Source organism: Passer montanus, unplaced genomic scaffold (assembly GCF_014805655.1).
Source record: "Passer montanus isolate IOZ18808 unplaced genomic scaffold, ASM1480565v1 scaffold25, whole genome shotgun sequence".
Lineage (NCBI taxonomy): Eukaryota > Metazoa > Chordata > Aves > Passeriformes > Passeridae > Passer > Passer montanus.
In genome coordinates, this window is record NW_024367149.1 from 2,552,674 (window position 1) to 2,573,621 (window position 20,948).

General features: G+C 41.5%; 1 protein-coding gene across 12 annotated transcripts in view; it reads left to right on the top strand.

The window, feature by feature from the left end:
- ST3GAL3 (ST3 beta-galactoside alpha-2,3-sialyltransferase 3) overlaps positions 1 to 20,948 on the top strand; it is a 186,433-nt gene that overhangs the window by 106,312 nt on the left and 59,173 nt on the right. For all 12 annotated transcript variants that reach the window (XR_005627680.1, XM_039711467.1, XM_039711472.1 and 9 more), the window contains one exon: positions 9,903 to 9,997. Coding sequence is in view for 11 of the 12 variants with exons in the window: in XM_039711467.1 (XP_039567401.1) it covers positions 9,903 to 9,997 (95 nt within the window). In the remaining variant the exon portion in view is untranslated. The remainder of the gene's footprint in view (positions 1 to 9,902; positions 9,998 to 20,948) is intronic.

Below are 20,948 nucleotides of genomic sequence, written 5' to 3' on the forward strand. Positions count from 1 at the left end.
TTTTGTGTTCAGGCTTTCAGTGAAATCCTTGGAGGTTTTTGCATCTGGTTAAAGGAAGAAAAAAGCCTCTGTCTGAATCTTAAATAATAACAACTGGCTGCCCCCACTTTGTCCTGCACGACAATGTGAAGTCTATTGTGCAGCAGAGAAGCAGAAATGCATCTGGAATTTTTCCCATTGAGATTGCTATGGATCTCGTTAATAGCAGCTTTGTGATCTATCTGTAATTGTTTTTCAGCAAGTGAAATTATTCTGATAGTAATGTTTGGGGTTTCTTTGTGTACATTCTACAAGTGCACATCTGGTGGCTGTACCTAGGAGATAGCACTTGAAGCCACATTATCCTGTTTCACCTAATACAAGGAAAAAACCTTGTTCTCTGGTTGGATGAATGATGCTGCTTTGAGTTCTTGGCAAGCTTGAAAATCACATAATTGCTCCTTGAACAACTTCCTACAAGAAGGAGCATGACAAGCTAAATTGTTTAGGCCTTAGGAATTTGTGCAATAGAGAACATTTCCACTCTCACTGTTTTTTAAGTTAGGATGTCCAACTGCTGAATGGTGCTGGCCATGGTGTGGATTCCAGCCATAAAGCATTGTCCAGTTTCAAGGTGTTTGGGGAAAACTGTGCTTGCCCAGCATCTCCTATGCTTGCCCAACACCTCCTGTGCTTTCAGTCCCTTCTTGTTTCCACTGCAAATTTTGTTCTTATTTCTAGTTCATATCTTCCTGTATGTATCCTTATTTTCTCAAATAAGCTGCAGACCCGATTTGATATAGTCATTGCTATGCCAGTTTTTCACATGAAATGCACATTGTGATAACTTTAAAAAAAATCTTTTGAAAATAACTGACAAAAATTGTAAGAAACATCTGTATAATTGTCTTTGAGCATCAATTTGTGGTGTGCAAAGAAGATTCACGTCTTGTCTTTGTTTCTTTGCATTTAATTGTCTGCCTGTCTTGTGTGCTGTAGGCAGCTGTCAGAGCAATAGTTTCTGCAGACCTTTTTTCCCTCACATTTACTGTTTTCCTCTCATTTTCTGTTGGTGTGTGAAAGCAAGCTTGTCCCTTGCTTGCATTTTCATTGAGAAAACCTCTGGATCACCTTAAAGTCACTGTAGGGAGTTGCACTGATGAGAATTGTAACCTGCAAATAGTCAGTAATAATGAGTCAGGACAGAAAATTCATGCAGTTGAAAAATAATATTTTCTTTTTATTCCTCCTCAGGTTTCTGAGCATTTATTAGTTATTGAGGTCTCATTTCCAACTATAAGTCTATAATTTTTTTTTATTTGCTGTGGGATTTTTTTTAACATGAAGGTTGAGATTCTCCCAGGAGTGTGATGTGAGGAACTGTGACCTGTGGAACATTTCAGAATATTGCCCTACATGTAAGAAAATCAGAAGAGCTGACAAGACTTCTGTTAATGCCATGTGCATTTCACAACAGACTAATGTTTTCCATATCATGTTAATAGGAATTTTTTGTCTAGCTTCTAAAATGGCATTGGTCATTCCAGAAGTGCATGAGCCTTGAAAAAATTAAAGACTCTTTTCACTCAGATCAACCCATCTGTTTCAGTTACAATTATTGAAACATTGACATTTCTTCTACCAGCATCCTCACTCCTATAAGACTTATGTAGGGAACTTTTGCCCCATGTGGATTTTTGACCTGGATAAGAGCAGTGGGCCAGAGATGAAGGAACATCAGGCATTCAGAAATGGAATTGATTGTGAAGTCCAGTCTTCTGTCTGTGCAGACACCAAATCATACAACCCCTTTCATAAAATGAGCAAGCTTCACACCAAGTAATTTGTTTTGTCTTCATTAGCTTCCATAACAAAGCTGTTCTGGATTTTTTTAAAACATTGATGACCTTATTTTTGTCTTTAGCTGGTTGTATGAGGATCAAGTCACACTCATTTTGTGCTTAGTTGTTCATTAGCTTCAACAGCTCTTTCCCTTCTGTGCCACATCCTCTGTGTGTCCATCAGGAGAGCAGTCACATCAGTTCTGTGCTTGACTGTGCTGAGCAATATGTGCATTTTTGGCTTAGCTGATGGTGGAAGGCTCTTTTTGAGCAGTGTCCTGCTCCCTACATATATACCAATTTCTTTACAGCATTGAGTGTTCCAGGCTCCTTCTGCAGCGACATAATAACTTGTGAAGTAATGAATGAAGGCCACTCAAAATTTTACTATTCCCTCCAATGATTTGAAATCTGAAGACTGGTCTGAGACAGTAGGATAACCTCAAGATAGGCATATACATTAAATAATGTGGTAGGAAAAAATGAGATTAGAAGCTTTTGAAACAGAGGAGTGCAATTTGTTGAGCTCCACCATAAGACTGCTGGCAGCTCAGGAAGTCAGACATGGCCAGTGGTGGCAAGAATGAGCAGTGAGTGGCAATGACAGGGATTAACTTCTCTCTGCAGGAAGGATAAAGAGAACATTAAGTTAGCTTTATAAAAGTAACATGCAAGTCACTGCGTTTAACAGACTGGTTAATTAGTGTGATGAAAGACAACAGGTCCGTGCTGGGAACTGTGCCTGTCCTCTGCAGTCTTTTGGAATGTGTTAGATCTTCACCAGAAATAGAAGAGATCCCCTGGACACCCTGCCTTTTGGGAGTGCAGTGTTGAACAGCAGCAGACCCTACATGAGTGCTCTCCAGTTGGGGCTCATTAGAAAGCACAATCCTGTTCCAGCAGGGTATTACCAGGAACATAATTGTGCTAAAGTCTGGCCAACTGGCAGAGCTGCTGGCTGGCATCTTATATGGGAGCTAACTCTTTCTTCTTGAGAGAAGTATTGGACCTTTCACCTTCCCTCTTCATCCTGTTTTTTGTTTGCACAGAAGGCTTTGGAAACCCAGGCAGTAATTGCAGTCTGCTTTCGCTCACCTTCATCATGTTTCCAAATACCACATAATCTCATCTATTTGGCTCAGTGCTCCCTCAGAGTTCTTGAACCCCCCACCTGGCTTTTTGTAGGAAGAATGGGCTGTAATTCAATCTTGCATCATTGACAATAACACGTGACAAACAAGCTATGACATTGAAATGATGTTAGAAGACTGGTTTTTAAACTAACAGAACCTTGTGTTGTTGAGAAGTTGGCTTTTCACCCTTGCATAATTGTGTTTTGGTATTAGAGAGGTTTGTGAACAATGACAAATTTTGCATGTTGTCTTATAAGCTGCTGTATGAGGCAGGTCAGAACAAAGTTTCTGCCTGGTCTGAATTTTATAGTTTTTTGGGTTTTTGTTTTGTTTTGTTTTTTTTTTTTCCTCAAGAGGAAGCCAATGTTTAAACCAAGCTTCTTGTTATTTTTGTGCATGCATGTGTGTTTTTTGTCTGAAATGTTCGGAGAATCAGGAGGAAAGTGTGAGGATTTCATCAGAGCAGGCAAACTGATTTCTTTTTGTCTTTAATATTTGGTTTATCTGAAAACTTTTCCAGTCCCCATGACTAATTGCATTATGTGGGTAAGCTGCTCAGGACACTTTGTTGGACTTTATGCATGTCAGAACACAGTCAGTGAGCAGAAGGGACTGAGCCAATGGTAAATCATTCTTTGATTTTGTGCCTTGGTGGTGCCATAAGCCCAAGACATTAATGACTGCAGAAAGGTTAAACTTTACGTGTCTTCCTGTTTATCACAAAGGTGCGGGGTACAAACAGAAAGCACTCTTGGCAGGCAGCAGGCTGGAAAATCCATGTGCTGCTTATCTGCAGTGATTGTACTGAGACTTGATTACCATATATGAAGAGAAATGCTTAAGAAGTGCAAGGAGTCTGAAGGGCAGCTCTTGATTCCCAGCTACAGCAGACTGTGGCTTGGCTAGCTGGTCACCTCCTAGCAATGTTAGCCCAGTATGAAAGTGGCTTTAGATGAAATAGACCTGTGCAGAACTTCAAAAGATCATCTATTTGCATTTCCCTCTAAAAAGTAGGCACAGCTATGGCTAACTGGTGTTTCACAGATAAAAAAATTTTAAAAATCAGAAAATGGTGTAGTTGATGTGAGTTCTGTAATCCATGTTCAGACAGTAGATTTCAATGTATAATGATTCCAAGCGTAAGAAACATTTTTTTAAAATTATTAAGTTTTCTTTGCTGCATTTTAGGACCGGTGTTACTACTTTTCTTTACCAGGGATATTTTATCTTTCTCTTTTGCAGCAGCCTTGTAATATTTATCATGTACTCTTCCAGTTTTTTCTATACTAAACAAAGTTGGGTTTTTTCCTAGCTTTCCTCAGTCATCATGTTTTCTAGACCTTGGATGTTTTTCAGAGTCTCTTATGGCCTTTTTTCAGTTTGTTTCTGTTTTTCACATGAGGCCCAGAATTGGACATGGTCCTTGAGTTGATGCTTTCTGATCTTGAATAAAATAGAGTGTTTAACAGGTTTTACAGCTGTAATAGTTAGATTTTTCATTCATGATAGGATGTTTATCTTTCCTGCAAGAGTGTAATAATGTTCTTTGTATGAACCACAGCACAGAGGATGGGAGCCTTTTAAGATACATCTTGGAGCAGCTGGTCCAGCTCTAAATAGAGCAATGAGAAAATGAGAAAAGGGCTGTACTGATGAATTTAAACAACCTACTAGGTGATGGAGAGCAGAGGGCAAGAAGGCTGAAGATGTTCCAGAGTGCCTCAAAGGTAGAGAGCGATCATTCACAGGGAAGTAGGCAGGGATAACTGCTGCCTGGTCTGCGGGGTTTGGGTTCAGTTGATTTTACCTGCCCTGTCCTTTGCTTATGGAATAAAGCCTGTTCAAATTCATCTTTTTGGAGTGGTGGTGACATTCACTGCAGAGCACTGTTCTGCTGTGTAATTCAGTGGTGTCAGTGTGGGGAGTGGCCAAGTAGCTGAGACCTTTGCAGCCTGAAAGACACAGCTGCAGGTACACTCAAGGGTCCATAGGCACAGAGAGCAGGGGAGAAGATGAGTGGGGGTCTGTGGCTCACACTCTCTTGTGAAGAATTAGGTGGTCTCAAATGGCACTGGTAGACCAGCTCTGACCAGCCATTCCTCAGTGCTAAGTTCTTTCTACCATATTCTTTTATTTTAGACTTCTACAGTTTGTTAAGATCAATTTAATTTTTGACCTGATCTCTGCTGTTAAAGATATTCTTCTTGCAGCCATCTTTTTTTGGGGGGGAGCTTGTTTGCTGGTATAGGAAAAGTAGTTTGTTGGTTGTAGGATGGGGTTAATCCTTATTAATACAGTTTCTTAAATTTTTCAGCTCCTTGAGGAATCTTTGAGCTGCTCGGATTTTTGACAGAGGATTCATGCCAATAAGAAATGTAAAATCAGGATGTCACAAACCTTCTCATTCCTATGCTGTCACACCATGCTGCTCCCCAGAGAAGGGAGGCAAGGGAGACAGCATACCTCTAGGTCTCAGTAAGGAAAAAGGGAAAGGTTAGTTTAGATTCTCTCGCTCCATAAATGCCTGTGTCAGGTCTAATAATTCAGCACTTGAGGGCTTCAGTTTGTATTTAATTAATAACATTGGTAGACTTTGTGCCTTCTGTCTAACCATGGATGCTTTTGATCATCAGCAAACAGAAGATAGAAGTCATGCCAGAACAAATAAATTATTTATGTGTGGTTAAAAAAGAGAAAGAAGCTGTTCCTGCCCCTTTACAAATGCAGCATGCAGGTTCTGCAGAGCATTAGGTTCTAGCACTGTTTGGACTTTTTTTCTTTCAGCCTTCACTTTTCCAGCACTACTGATTCTCCTTAATGAAAGAATAAACAAAAACACAGGTTGACTTAAAGGAGGATTTTTTAAAAAAGGGAATATCTGAAATATAAGCTCACAGTTGAGCTTAGTGGCTGTCAGTCTGACTTTCCTTGGTGTTGTGGTTCCTTAGAAATGTGGTGCTGTCTTCCCCTTTACTCATTTCAGGAACTTGACCTTTTCTTCATCCCTCCTCGTTAAAGCCAAAGACATACAAATCAGTTTGTTTATTTTTCTTTCTCTGAGATGTAGCTTTTTCTCTTCTACACATTTATGTATTAATTGCCTGGAAAGCAGCAGATAAGTAGGGAGCAGATTCTGGTCAAGATTCAATGTCTAAAATTGTCCCATAGCTACCTTGCACAACAACTGCAAGATGCTTTTTGAAGTTAGTGCTGCTTATGCTGAGTACTTCAGTGCTCATCCAAGAGGAGTAGCTGTGAAGTGGTCTCAGTATCAGGGACAAAATGGAATGGCTGGAAAACGTGGCTGGGGAGCTTCTGGCAGGCTAGCTCAGCCCTCAGAAATCCTTTGGGGTCACAGGTCTTCTTGTCAGGGAGGAAAAAACTGGAAATGTAACATTTTGTCACATAAGCCAGAGTCCCATAGGCACAAATATATATCACATTTTTGTGTGATTATAGATTCCTCTTTAAGAACAGTTTCTGGCAGAACGTTCACTTCCTTTTGCTGTTCATGGTGACAAATTGTTGGAGATTTTATTGCTGTCTTTGTATGAGGAATTCAAACTTGAGAACTGGGAGAGATTTGTTTTGTACCTTACAATTATCATGTCAAACTTTTAGTCCATTTAGATGTCATTTGTGTTTTAGCAGGGTATGCCATTCAAACTGGAGATTGTGGATGCTTGGCATTTCTCTCTCAAATTACACAGGTCATAAGTGTGTGCCATAAGCAGCCAAATTCCTCAACTTTTCAGGTGTCACGTGCAATGAGATTGCAATATATGTCTGTTCTGGAATCTGGGGTGAAGTAGAGAGGAAATGCTTAAAATTTGAAACTGAAAAATCAAAACTTTCACTTTCTGTGCCATTTTCTGAAGGAGCACAAACCTGGTTTGTGTCTGGAGCTGTGGCTGCCAGTGAAGCCATCCTGTCTTCAGACAGCTGTGACAGGCAAAACGCAGCATCCCGTACCGAGCTGCTCAGTACATGCAGAGTTTTAACATCATTCAGGAACATTTGCTTTCTCTGTTTGACAAACTCCCATGCATTCCTTGGAATGTATTTTAGGTGCTCTGCAGAGAGCATTCCCATGGCCTGTTTGAGGCAAATCCCAATATTTCCTGAAGGGTCCTGGAATACGCCAGATGCAGTTCAGAGCTGAGACAGAACAGCCATGCTCCTGGAGAGTCTGGCAGACAGCATTTCCCTGTCACTGCTGGACACAGCTCTGGCTCGCTCTGATTTATTGAAGTGGCAAAATGCATGAGCTTACAGCATTCATAATTTCTTAATATTTCCAAAACGGAATTACTTTCAAGATTTATGGGAGCAAAATATCTTCTAGCTTGCTCCCATTTTTTTCCCAGAACTGTTCTTCCTCCTTCTTAAATGAAGCAAAAGTCTGAGTTAAAAGTCTGTTTCTCTAGCCCTGTATACAGGAGTATTAAATATTACCAAATAATAGTAGCTAGTCTAAGGCTATTTTTTTCTTGCTAGAAAAATCCCTAAATTTATTTGTACAAATACAATAAAAAGGCCAATGATCATTTCACCCTTTCTTTGGAATCACTTTGGTGCCCTAGTTGTCATATGCAGAAACGATACCATAGGGCATTAGATCAGTCATGCCTTGAGCTTCAGCTGATTTTGGGGACTCCCCTGGGGTCCAGGGAGTCTTAGGAGGATCTGACTTCCCTCCTGGTTTTACCAGGCACCTTTTGTAAATGGAAATCTGCATTAGGGAGAGGCATTTCTTACTCCACATCAGACTACTGTAAATTGTCTTTTCCAGATGTATCACTTGCAAACAGGCCAGTTATTTGCATATATAAATAACACCAGCTTCTGAATTATCCCTGACCTTATAGCCTGTACCTTCTTTCTCATGCAGTGCTTTTGGGCAGATGAACTGAGCTGGCAAAGGTTTCATTTCACTGCACCTCTTGAATCCTCTTGTTTCTTGAGAAGAGACTAAAACCTGCTCATATATGCATTGGGAGACTGCACGTCACAGCAGCAACCAGAGTAGCTTGGTGACCTTACAAAGCAGCCCCAAGGTGCTGGTGAGCCCCAGGCAATGCTGCCATCCCTCACTGCAGCTGCTGCATGGGGAGAACAGGGACCACTGTGTGGGACCTGGCTTCTGCTGGGAGTTCAAGGGGTGGCTGTAGAGGAAGGACTGTGAGCATCTGTGCTGTAGCCCTTCAGATTATAAAAGCTCTTGCATTGCATGACAGTCCTGCAAAGATTCCTTCTGTTGATGTTGGAAGGAGGTGGAGGTAAGTCCCTGGAGAACCCCTGGGAAACATAATGATTATATTTTGGTGCACCAAGATGTGTGAGAAAACACTGAACTAATTTGTCAGATTATTGAAGTTTTCAGGATATTTTCAGAATAAATGTGTTACAGTTAATACTGCATTGTTCTTCATTTGTTTTTAAATAGGCCTGTGGGGTGTTTTTACTTAAAAGCTTCAGAAGCTCTAACATACCTCCCCCACCTTTTCCCAGATAAAGTTGTATATATACTTTTGTATTCTGAGCTCTGGAAGAAACATTCCTTTCCTTCTAGATCAGCCATGTCATCTGTGCATCTTTCTTTTATGGTTATAGATGATCTTATTAAAGATTGCATGAATGGATGTGAAGCAGTATGCATGGGTGAATCTGAGTCTTCTTGTTTTGTTAAATTCTCTTGGTCTCTTTCCCCTTTACATGGATTTCTGCATCTGTGATTTACTGGGCATCGATGATCTTCACTTTGATCAGTTTATAATTTAGATTTCATTCCATCCTTTCCTCACTGTGCTGCTATTTGAAATTGTTGCTCTGTACCTGGCTGTGGTATAGTGTAGATGAGTTTATCCTAAATCAGGTAATTCAAAGGTTATCTGCCTGCAGTAAGAGTTGCATGCTGAGTACAGAAACAGCCTGAAGGGAGAGCTAAACCCATGGGTTACATCTGTCCTGCTCCCATGTGTAGGTTGGCCAAGCTGGATCTACTTCAGGGGCATGTACCTTGCTCTGTAGTGGAGGTGTTTTCTCTGACTCTGAACATGTAGTGCATTCCTTTTTGTGGTGGGATTGATTTTGATGCAGAACATCTCTGCTACTGTTTTGATATAATTGAATGAACAGATTTCTAATAGCATTAGCGTACTTTCTAGTATACTTGATACGCTCAGAAATGGTCCCATATGGAAGTTAATGTTTCTATATTTGCTAATTGTTTCCTTTTCTCTGGACACTGTAATAATAATTTCTAGAAGAGACACATTTTTACTAGCTGCTGTGTTTGTGTTTTGAGGGTATAATTAGGATAATGTATTTCCATAATGACATGGTTAAGAAGGACTAGGTCTCTCTTTTGTAAGAGATTCTGGAGAGATCATAACTGTTTGGTTTGGCAGGAACCTCTCTTGAATCATTTATGTGTTAATGAATGCTGAAGAAGGCACTGAATTTCCATTTCCTTTCTCTGTAAACTACAAGCTGCTTCATGATCTCCTGAACTGTTTTCTTGTCTGTGTGGTGATAGCTGCTGTGTCTGTGCACGAGTGAGGCCAAAGCAGAGTCCTCACACACTCACAGAGCACGTAAACTGACTTGGGCTCACAAAGCTGGAAGTCAAACTACCTAAACCCTGCTTGCAATTTATAATTTATTGTAGCTAAATTAAAAGCCAAACAGTACTGGGGCAATCTTAAATTGTTGAGTAGAAATTATTGCCAGGTTCACGACTTGAGTGATTTGAGTGCCCTTGTGGCACAAATTCTGGCAGGTTTGTTTCACTGCAGTCATCTTTGGGTAAAAGTAAAATCTTCTACATTACTCTGTTGCCAGTGACAGTGTAGAATCAGCATTTAGGTATGGATTCTCTCAACATTCCTGCAGAAGTTTATCCTTCCTAGTTCAGGAGTTAATTTCTTTCTCCTTTTGGTTTTCTCAGGTTCTCGAAGCCGGCACCAATGTTCTTGGACGATTCCTTCAGGAAATGGGCACGTATCAGGGACTTTGTACCCCCCTTTGGAATTAAAGGACAAGGTATGAGAAAACTACAGCTGTTGGAGAAGAAGGTGGTCTGCAGATTCTTGCCCCATTTTCTTTTCTGTTTTGAAAACTCAGGTGGTCCTTTGGGCTCAGTTTATTTCCCCTGTTTGAGAGAATTATTGTATATGTAGTGCTCAGAAATGCAGAAGGGTTTTTACAGCTGGACCGTGGACCTCGGAGGCTGGCCTTAGGGAAGATGGTTTAGTACATGTGGAGAGTCAGTGCAATTGCAACAGCAATTTAGACCAGTGACCACATTCTAGAAGAAACATTTTGACACTGGCTGCCAGAAGACCTTGTAGCAGCTTTGCTGACCGCAGCAGAGGGTTCAAACTGGTTTAAAGAACCTTTAAGTCAGTAATTCTCTAAAGAACAGGAAAGATGCCTTGGGCTTGACCACTGATACAAATCTTCATTTTCTTATCATAGAATTTTATAGTTGGTCTACTTATTTCCTTATATAACAAGTAAGAAAAGTATGTTCAGATGCTTTGGTGATAATTTTAATATGCCCTGTCCTCCAGCTGGAGTGAGGCAAAAGGGGCTGTGTCTCAGGTATGCTGTGGGAAAGCAGGAGTAGTGGCTGCTGGATGAGATGGGAGCCAGTAGCCCACCCAGAAGATGATCTGGTTTGGGGTGACAAGCTCCTACTTGAGCCACAGCCTCTCTGTCTGAGTGGTGGTGGAGCAGAAGGCTTGTGCTCACTGCAGTGACTTGCTGCAGACTATCTGAGTATTTAGTAAGTATCTGAGTATCTGTGTATTTAGTAAGTTTTTGTAGCATTGCATCAACTTGGAATTTTTTTTTCCACTAACAAACTCAAGATTACAGATAATCCTGTAGGAATTTAAATACCTGGTGGAGAAATAACTGCAGCCACAGAAAGCTTGGCTCTGTGTCTCTCCCTGGAAGCAGGTGTGGTAGTTGTGGAACAATCTCTGATCAAATCAAAGGCTCTGCTGACAAATTGCTTTTGGCTTGCATCAGTTCCCTTCTTTGTTTTGTCCATTCCTTGTCCAGTCAGTCTTTGCAGCTCAATAGGAAGCTAATTGCTGTCCTCTAAATCAGCCAGCAGAGTTTGCAGCAAAGAACTGACAGTGGCAGCACAAGTGGGAGGCTGCTGTGACCACAGGAGGGCTTGTCCCCTTCTAACCAGCACACAAGGTGTACAAAGCTAGGGCAAGATCCCTGGCGATTGTGGAGGTGGGATTTGCAGGTTACATGTGATGTCAGCTAGACCTAATAAAAATCATTCCATTAAACTGAATCCAAATGAAGAAATTCACCAAAAGAGAATGACAGAATGGCTCTGGCAGCCTTCTCTCTGGGTTTGTTGCCAGCTTGTATCACCACTGCAATGTTATGTAAATCTGGTGTTTTATATTGGATTTCCTCTGTTAAAAAGAGAAATGAGAAATTGCCATTATTTAAATGGCTGTGAGCTGAAGCCATGGGACGGAAACCGTTGAATAGGTTATTTTTTTAACACCCTCCTGGGACTGAATTTTGTGCCAAGTTTCAGTCTGGAGCAAGTTCTGTGTGTGGGAGGGTTGAATTATAAATCTGTGTAGCCCCGGATTTCTAATGGCCGTGCTGACAGGCTGTGAGTCCTAGCGATGCGAATGGCGCCCTTTCATGTTACACATCACTTGGAATTCTTGCATCAGTCTTTTCTGGCTGTCCCATGGGATGCTTTTGGGCTCAGACAACTGATTGGATGATGGAATCAGCACCTCATTAGGGCTTTCAGTCAGGGCAATCTAATGATATCCAAACAAATGATCCAGGCAGGCAGCGTGGAGCACAGTCACGTGCTGGTGCAAGGTGAAGACTGTCAGGGCTGGGATGTGCATGGGAAAAGGAGTAGTCAGGGTGGCTGAGGAAGTGTAGAGAGATGTGGCTGTGTTGAAACAGACGGGGCAGGAGCTCTGCTCTGTGTGTTGGGCTGCCCCATGACACTGTCAGCTGGGATTTCCGACATGCACTGGGAAAGGTGGTTGGGGTTTATAGACAGTAATAGATAGATGGTAATGGAAAGACCTTGCTGAGAACTGTGGTGAATATCACCTGCTGTTTTTAAGTCACTGTAATCTGTTCCAAGTGCAAAATGGCTTTTTGTTTGCTTGGGTCTTTTTGGGTTTTTTGGGTTTGCTTTTTATTGTATTTGAAACACAGCTACAGGATGAGCTCACTTTCAGTGATGCTGCATGTTCCAAGGAACTTCTAGAAACTAATCTGTGGTAGCTTGAAAATGCTACGGTTATGAAACCAAGGTATTCTTAGTAGCTTGGGAGCCAATCCACCATTTCTACTTTCTTTTGTAAAAGTTTCTATTCTTACCTAAGTTTTCCTTTGCTTTGTCTCTGAAAAAAAGCTGAATTAAGTCCTTTTTAATCCATCACTTTGTGTTTGTTGGTCCAAGAAAGGACAGTTCCAAGATTGCAAGAATGAGTCTTGCAATATTTAGGGGAAAGCAGCTTTTGAGGAATATTGTCTTCTGGGCTGCACTAATTTGCAATAACGCGTCTCTATAAATTACACGTAAAAGAGTAGAAATGGCTCAGAAATGTTCAGGGCAGGACTACTGCTCTTTAAAGGTTATCATATCAAAGAGAAGGCAGTATGCTGATCATTTTGACGCAGTCCGTCAGAGATTTTCATTTTCTTTGATGAGAATGTGATTGTAAAGACAGCTCTCCTATCTCCAGATGCTTAAAAGTACTCAGTACAACATAGAAAGTTTAACAGTGCTTCTTTGTGAAAGATTTCTCGCTCCTTCACTCCAGTGGTTATTTTCTGATTTGGCCATCAGCCCAGGCAAGGAGATTTTATGGACAGAGTGCTCCATTCTTGGCAAGAGCATTTGTGTAGAAGCCCTCAAGGTGAATATGGTCCTGAATATGAAAGTTTTTAGACTTTCCCTGAATGCTGCTGGTTGTGAAATGGATTGTTGCAGTAGGGATACTGCACATCCTGTGTCAGATGGGAAACTGCTGCTATTGTCAGTTAACAGCTCTGTGATTACTTGCATTCTATGAAAGAGGCACAGAATAAGCAAGTGGCAACCCTGCTGCTTTCTGAGATGAGGCGTGTGGCATGAAGTATTGTGCAAACTCTCTTTGAACAGTGGTTCTGAGAGTTCTCATCTAGTTATTAGAAATAGATGAAGAGGAACCTAAGAGCAGCTGTTGCACCTTTTTCTTAACCTGTCTTAGATGGGTAGAGTTTTAGTATATGTTGTAGTTGTTGACTGTTCACCAAAGATCTGGACCAAGGATTAGTCCTAATTACTTGGTCACAATGCCCAGCAAACTGGGACAAAAGCAGAGGTGAGAGCTGTCAGAAATATTGGAGCTGATCCAGTAGGCTGAAGATGTTGTTGCATTCATCATAGGTGTCTGTAGCTCTTGTGGAAACTCTGATTTCCTCCGTGTGCAGGGAACAGGAGAAATAATAGGTATGAAGCGTTGTGATTATGTTTTGACACCTTAAATGGTCACTACCAGTACCTAGTTTGGCCATTTATGTAACAGTGACTCTAGGTTTTGCCCAGTGACTTCTGCAGCTGGCTGTGAATTTATGAGATTATATTTCAGAATCTGGATCACGATTTTTAAATGAGGAACAGCCATGTTGACAAACAGGCCAGTGTCATGTTTGACTGCACTTACTTTTAGAAACTGAGATTGTCTGCCACATCAAACTTGTTGTCCCCTACTGTGGGATTTGACAGACTCTGGAAACGGGATGGGCCACTCTAAGTGCTTGGAAACGATGACTCCGTCTCTATTAATAAATAAAGTGGTTGTCCTGTGGTTGTGAACGCTGTTGAGCTCATTGTTCAAACAGATTCACTCCCTGCCCCCCACAAAAATAGAGTGGCTATGTCCAGGCTTCCTATCAAGAAAGGTCACTGGCCTGTATTAGCCTGTGAATGCGTGAGAATTGTAGAGGAGGATGTTTGTTGGCCCTGGTGAACACATCTGGGACTGTGCTAACACTTTATTTGTATGGACTCGAGTAGGACCGTGTGGGCCCATGCCCTGCTGCCAATTTGTTTGCTGGTGTGTTTATAGCCAAAGTGAGGAAAATTATGAAATTGGTCAACTCTTACAGTTGTCAAGAAGATCAAACTGTAACAAGATGTTGGAACTCTAAAAGCTCCAAATGTCAAGGGTTCCTGTGGAGGACAGCTCCAGCTGCCGAGCACCCTCCTGTGTCCCAGGCTATTGTTTTGGCATTAACTTGGATGTTGGAGTTCCTCCCATGTTTCACCATTTGCATGGGTATAATTTGCTTGTAGGAATTCTTTCCCAGCACCCACCAAGTCTGTTGTTGCAACTTTTTTCAGTGAAGAGCAGGGAGGCTGCAGCAATCTTGAGCTCTTAAACAAGTCACGTGGAGTTTTTTTAAATCTAAATTTAAATTTCTTCTTTTGGATTTGCACCTTTTTCTAGCAGTGCTTCTCTCAGTGTAATTATGGAGGTATGAATATGCCCATGCTGTCCACGAAGTTGCAGAGATTCTCTAGCATGTGCACTGCTCTTAGGGTTAAATTTGTCAATGAAGAAGCAATGGAAAAATTGTTTATAGTGTTAGTAAGATTATTAATCCCAGAGGGCCTCCTCCCCAAATTTACCTCTGTAGCTAAAGCAAAAGGAAAGAGTTATTTGGAGAAGGGCAACAAACAAGACTGGAGAAATACCTGACTATTAATAGAATTTCTCAGTACATGTGGTTTGCAGAATATAAAAGGTTTTCAGAAGAAAGAGTAGCTAGTATCTGGCATTCTCTGTGTGTAATGAGGACGGGAGAGTTGCTGCAGTTTTTTGGTTTTTTAACTTAACTGAAAACATATGGCAAAGCATACACTAAAAAACTAAACAGACGTGATCAATGTAATATTTCTTCCATGCATTTAGTCAGTAACTGTGTCACTGCTTAGCAGCAATTATAGGTCTTCACTTCCACCTTTGTTCCTGCTCAGTTGTTTTAGGCAGAGAGGCTGCTTTGCTGGCCCTGAATCACTATGTCTTTGAAGGTGATAGTTATTTCTTAGGGAGTGATTCTGTTGTCATCATCTCAGAATTTCCCTCCCATCAAGACACTAGGAAGCAACTTCTTCCCCAGAGTGATAAGCGAATATTAAGAACATGTTTGAAATGTTACAGTTTTATCAAATGTAATATGATCTACTGGCCAGGAGACTTTGTATTTTCACTTGATACTGGAGGGATGTCTGGAACTGGTGATACATTCAGTGACAAAGGAATTAAGTCTTTGTCCAGACCACCAATGCTAATGGATGTATTGTGCAATGATTAACTGTTCTTGTACTTGGTTTTATTTGGATGTTTTCTTTTGTGTCAGTGCTCCTGAGAAAAGCCATGGTTCAGTGCTGCTCAGCAGTTGTTCAGTAGTCTCATGGGGCAGAGGTCTTTCATCTCCAGTGAAAATTTTGAGTTTTCAGCCTGCAGAAGTTGGCATATTACAATGTTATTGGGAGAAAATCTTCTCTCTTTTCTTGCATTGCTTTTTCTTTTCCATTGGCTTTCTTGGCACGAGCAATACTTAATCTCTGAGAAAACATATGCAGTTGGACATGACAATTTACAGCTGATTCAAGGAAAAAAACATTAGAAAAGTAAGCCTTTTCTAACCTAATCTTCCCTCTCTTTGTAGAGACTGGAGTACCACATGCAGTCACCTTGCCTGCATTTGACTAGGTCTCAATGAGGCATTTTATGCTTTAATTCTCCAACTTTATCCTCATTTTGTTAGTGGTATTCTGTTGTACAGATGATTTTGTTACTATAAGCATTCTTTTGTTCTTCATGTCTTATTCCTCTAACAAAAAAGCAGAAGCACAAGCATGTATAGCTATTATTTCTGTTCAGAGTTGGTATTAACAAGATTGTTGTTTCTTCCTGAGTTGGAGGCACATTTCTGAACTAGATTCCACTAGAATTTTGCATTTGACCAAAATTGGTAATAGTTGCCATTATCACGTGGGAATATAGATATAAAAATGTTGATGTTTCCCCAGGGAATTTAGCAGATTTTATAGCCTAAAGAAATTAAATTAGTGGTTTGAAGGAGAAAACAAGTTGAAAGTTTCAGAAGAGGTAGAGGGTTGACTTTTCATTACTGAATAGAACTTCTAAAGGGAAGTTATGTTGTGACTTTTGAAATTAAATCCCTTCTCATACTTGAGCTGTCATGATGAAAGTACAACAGTGCAGTCCCTTATTTCAATCAAAACTGATGCTTTGCTGTTGAGTGTGCCTAAAAAATATTCCTGCTCCCAAGTCATTGAGAAGGGAGGTGCAAGCCCTAAGTCTTCAGTTAATTGGATGACTCCATATTGGAGTTCTTCACAGAAGTCTTGAATTGCAATGGAAACACGGATATTATATTATTCCTCTTTTCTGTCTCCTGAAGAGAAGAGCAGATAGTCTCTGGCTGTTGTGTTTTGAAGTGCCATTTATTAATGCTTCTGCAAGGGTCAGAAGAATTAGGAATCACTGAAGTAGTTACTGAATTTTTTGGCCTTGAAGATATTGCCTGGCCACCTGTGAAGGGTCATCAAAAATGTAGAGCCCTCTATAACAACTGTATTTATTTTCCTGCTTGTCTTTAACCAGCACACTGTGAATCTTTCAAGACTGTTTTCATTTGGCGTGAATTTGCCTCTTTCTATGGACTTTTTTACTTCCTGTGCATTGAACTCGAGTTTAGATCAAAATTGTTAATGCATGGTTATTGCAAAATGTTGCCCATTTTTTTTCATACTTGTTTTTTAAATTAATGTTCCAACTTTCCAAGCCCTGGGATTATGTTGGGAACTAAGCTTGTATTCTGACAAAACAAACTCTTGGTTGTGAAGAAAAGCTTGGAAAAAAAAAATCCCCAAAGGCTCCAAAGCGACAATGTAAATGTAATGTATTTTATTTATATCTGGTTATAAAAATAGGCCTTAAGGGCTTTAATGAAGCATACATTTAATGCATGCCAGGTTCTTCTAAAATTGGTAGGGAGGATACCATGCACATTCAGTCTTTTCTTTTCTTTTGCTTTGTGTCTAGGCAACAGTATATGCCTCTTGTCTTAATGCCATTAAAAATCATTAATGGAGATCTTATGAGGCGTGGCGGTTTTAAGTCCTGTTGTTAATAAAGTGTATGTCCAGTAAACCACCTAAACCTGGTACAGCTAGTGACCTCAAGAAACCACTCTCTTGTATTTACACATGAGTTTTGATCAGGGGACAGATTCCTCAGTTTGTAGTTAGCTGGTTTTGAGAGCCAGTTCACATGTTTGCAGTGCACTGCTAAATGCTGGAATTCTTCATAGCTGCTTTGTCCTGCATTGACCTCCTAAAGTCAGCTGATCAATAATAAAAAGAAGTGGTGCAGGGCATTTCAGACACGTTGTGATACATGTTGTAACCACTGGATTCCCAGCTTCACAAAGGTATGAAAATGTTGACTGTCTACAGCTGGACACAGTGTTTCTGGAAGAGAGAATAGAACATGTGGTGAGACTTGGGTCCATGGCCTTGTGCTGGGCACCAAGGTGGAAAATCACAGCATGGCTCAGGCTGGCAGGGACCACACTGGGTCATCTGATCCCACCTCCCTGCTCAAGCAGCCTCATCTCCAATCACACTGCACAGGATTGTGTCCAGATGGCTCTGGGATATCCCCAGTGAGGGGATCCCACACCCCCTCTGGACAGCCTGCCCCAGTGCTCGGTCACCTGCACAGCAAAGTTCTTCCTTATGTTCAGAGAGAATTCCTGGGAATCAGTTTCTGCCTGTTTCCTCTTGTACCACTGCTTGGCACCACTGAGCAGGGCCTGGTCCATCCTCTGACACCTCCCTTCAGAGACTGACAGACACTGGTGAGGATCCCTCTCAATTGTCTCTTCTTGAGGCTGAACAGGCCCAGCTCCCTAAACTTTTCTGTTAAAGGTCATTCCTCAGCTCCCATATGGAGCAAGACCTTAAGGTAAAAAAATGCTGAAGGAGGAATTTTATACAGAGCTGAACTTTTGGGTAGTGTATTGAAGAGAAGTGTATGCACTGGCTTGTGCTAAGAAATTGTTTGTAAATACTGTGATTTGTTTAATCCATAGCATTGGTAGTGTTTAGTTTACTCTCCCCACAAAGCTGACACACACGTGGCATTCTGTTATTGGGACAGGGACCCATGTGCAGAGTCTCCTGGCAGACTTTACAGAATGTCAGACAACCTCACTTGAGTCAGTCTATTCCCAAAAGCTGGAACTGATGCCCTGGACCTGCAGAAGTGCTGGCTGGAGGGGTGGCAGCTGGGTGACCAGCAGTGGAGATGGGCACTGGCCATGGCTCCCAGGGCAGACACAGAGCACTGCAGCAGCGTGGTGTCCCCTGACCCTGAGGCAGGGCATTCACACACTTACTGCTGCCAGCAGGGGCAGGTAGGTGTGCTGGGTTTGGAGGAAGGTGGCTGGTATACACAACTTGAAAAATTACAGCCTCTTCTCTTGGCCACTTGAGAGTGCACAAACATCCCAGTTTGCCTGCTTTCAAGGCAGGCAGAAGGTAGACCCTGAGATGCCTGCCATAAGCCCTGTGGACTGGAAAGTCCTCCCGTATTTTTTTGGTGATAGAAGCAAGAAGTTTCTGCATTAAAAACAACAATTTTAAGTGTTGTTGACATTCACAGTGAAGGTCTCCTCCATTCCTTCACATAAATAACAGAGAAAAAGGCTAGAATTGAGACTTCGGCTGTTTCTCACTGTGTGGTCACTGTCTGCCTAATTTCTAACTATTTAGTTTTTCCAAATGTCTGAAAATTTCAGGGTCAACCTGAAGTCAATATGTACTTGTGTTCAAACAAATCATGCAGTACCAAGCTGGCTTTTGAATCTTCTGATATTGTAAGGCAAAGTTGATAGAATATGTCAAGATAACTCAGGATTCTTAGATAAATGTAGTTGACTCCTCCTCTAGATGGGAGAAAAATGTGCAGAGGCTTCTTGCTTTGTTTTTATAGTAAGAGTGCATGAATAGTGGTTGATAGATGAATGGGTTAAATAATCTCCCACTCTCCCCAGTGATCTAAATTCTCCATGACAAAAAAAATATATATGTATAAAATAAACAGGCTATGGCTGCACAAAACTGCAGTAGGTTGCTTGCCCTGCTGTTGTGTTCATGTGGACAACTTAGCCTTTCTTTTGTCCTTGCAAAATTTTTTGCAGTCATTGACTTCCAGGCAGTGGCTGTGCACAAATCCTGTTACTTGAAGCAGGAAGGAATTTCTCTTTGTAGTATTTGTTATGTGTACTTGCACCCATTATTTTCCCTCAGTACATAGGTGTCTAAGGCAGGCTGTGCTCATCACCTCTTCAGTTTCTTACCCTGGAGAGAGCATGTCTCATCAATTGATTTTACATAATGCACCTGCTTTCCTGGCGCCCAAATTTCTTTAGTCACAGCCTGGAGGTGATAAAAGATACCTGTGATAGTAGCCTTTGCAGTGGTGATTGCAAGTGATGCTCCACCTTGCCCCAGCTGTATTAAAAGATCCTGCCAGTGGTTCTGTATTGTTCCTAACTGCTTTGTGGTCTTGTGAAAGGTTGCAGGTCATCCACAGCAGCATCTGGTGATCCTTCAAACCTTCTCCCAGGAAAATACAGTAACTGGAGATGGTCTTGTCTTTTCATCCTCGTGCCAGCTTCAAGGTGCAAGTGTCCACCTTAGCAACAATGCAGTAGAGTTCTGGCTCAACCAGAAAGATCTAGTGCCTGTCCCCTGCCCCAGCCATTAGCTTTTCCTGGCTTGTAGCTCCTGCTCCTGGCTTCCAAAAAGAGGGCTAGACCAGATGAACTTGGTGCCACCTTAATTTCTGCTGTGGGTGAGCACTTGACAGTGAATTACTTGGTCTTTTATTGAGCTTAATTTAGCAGTTTTGGATAGTAACACTGAGATCTGTGCAACATCCAAAAGTTTTGGATGCCATGTGTTGTTGGACTGTGGAGTCTGCTGAAGAGCTATTTTCTATTTGTCCCTTCATAATCTGTACTGAATGCTGAATATTGTTGTTTGTTTTGTTTTTGTTTGGGAAGCACCTCCATTCCAAATGCTGCCATATCCACTCCTAAAGCAGTTTGATTTCATTCCTGAGCATTCACTAAGAAGGCATTGCTAATTATCTTGCAAGATGAGTAAACCAGAATCATTTGAGTGCATCACTCAACTGTATTCTTTTAATGTTTTTTCTAAAATAGTCCATGGGATGGTCTCCAAGTAGTGCAGGGTGTAACTTGTGGGTGGTAGAGCAAACCTGGCATAACAAAAGCTTGGTAGATGGGAGGTTGCAGCCCTTGACATGCAATCCTTTGATGTCTTCTTTGAGAATGTGGGAAAACAATGTCAGTAAAGTATGCTGTCCAGCAAAAGCCAAGGTGTAAAGCAGGCCAAGGAGAGGACTGTGGCATGATGCCATTAGAGGTCACAGCAACCTACAGCTGTTAGGGCAGATTTAGGGGAATAGCATTCTGTTGGAGGGAAAGCCTGCTGCCTATGCATCAGAAGAAATTCCTGAGATGAAGGAAAACTAAACACCATTATTTTGTTATCAAAGTTGCTTTTACCCTCATAAGCTGCCTCTTCCCTTGCTCCACTCCAAACTATGATCTGAAGGTAATCACACTCCCCAGCTTGTAAGGGAGTGTGCACCCTTGGCAGGTCGCAGGTTGTGCTGGTGCTGTCAGTGGTGCCATATCAAAAACTTCCCCAAATCTCAAAGTAATTGTCAGAGTTTGCTGTTTATCACCTTTGTGTGTCTGGCCAGCTTGTTGTCAGGATCAAAGCTCTTTGGCATGCGGGCTGCCTTGAGCTCCTGTGTTTATCCCACACATTTGTCCTGTTGCTGCTGAGGAAAGAGGCAGTGAAGAA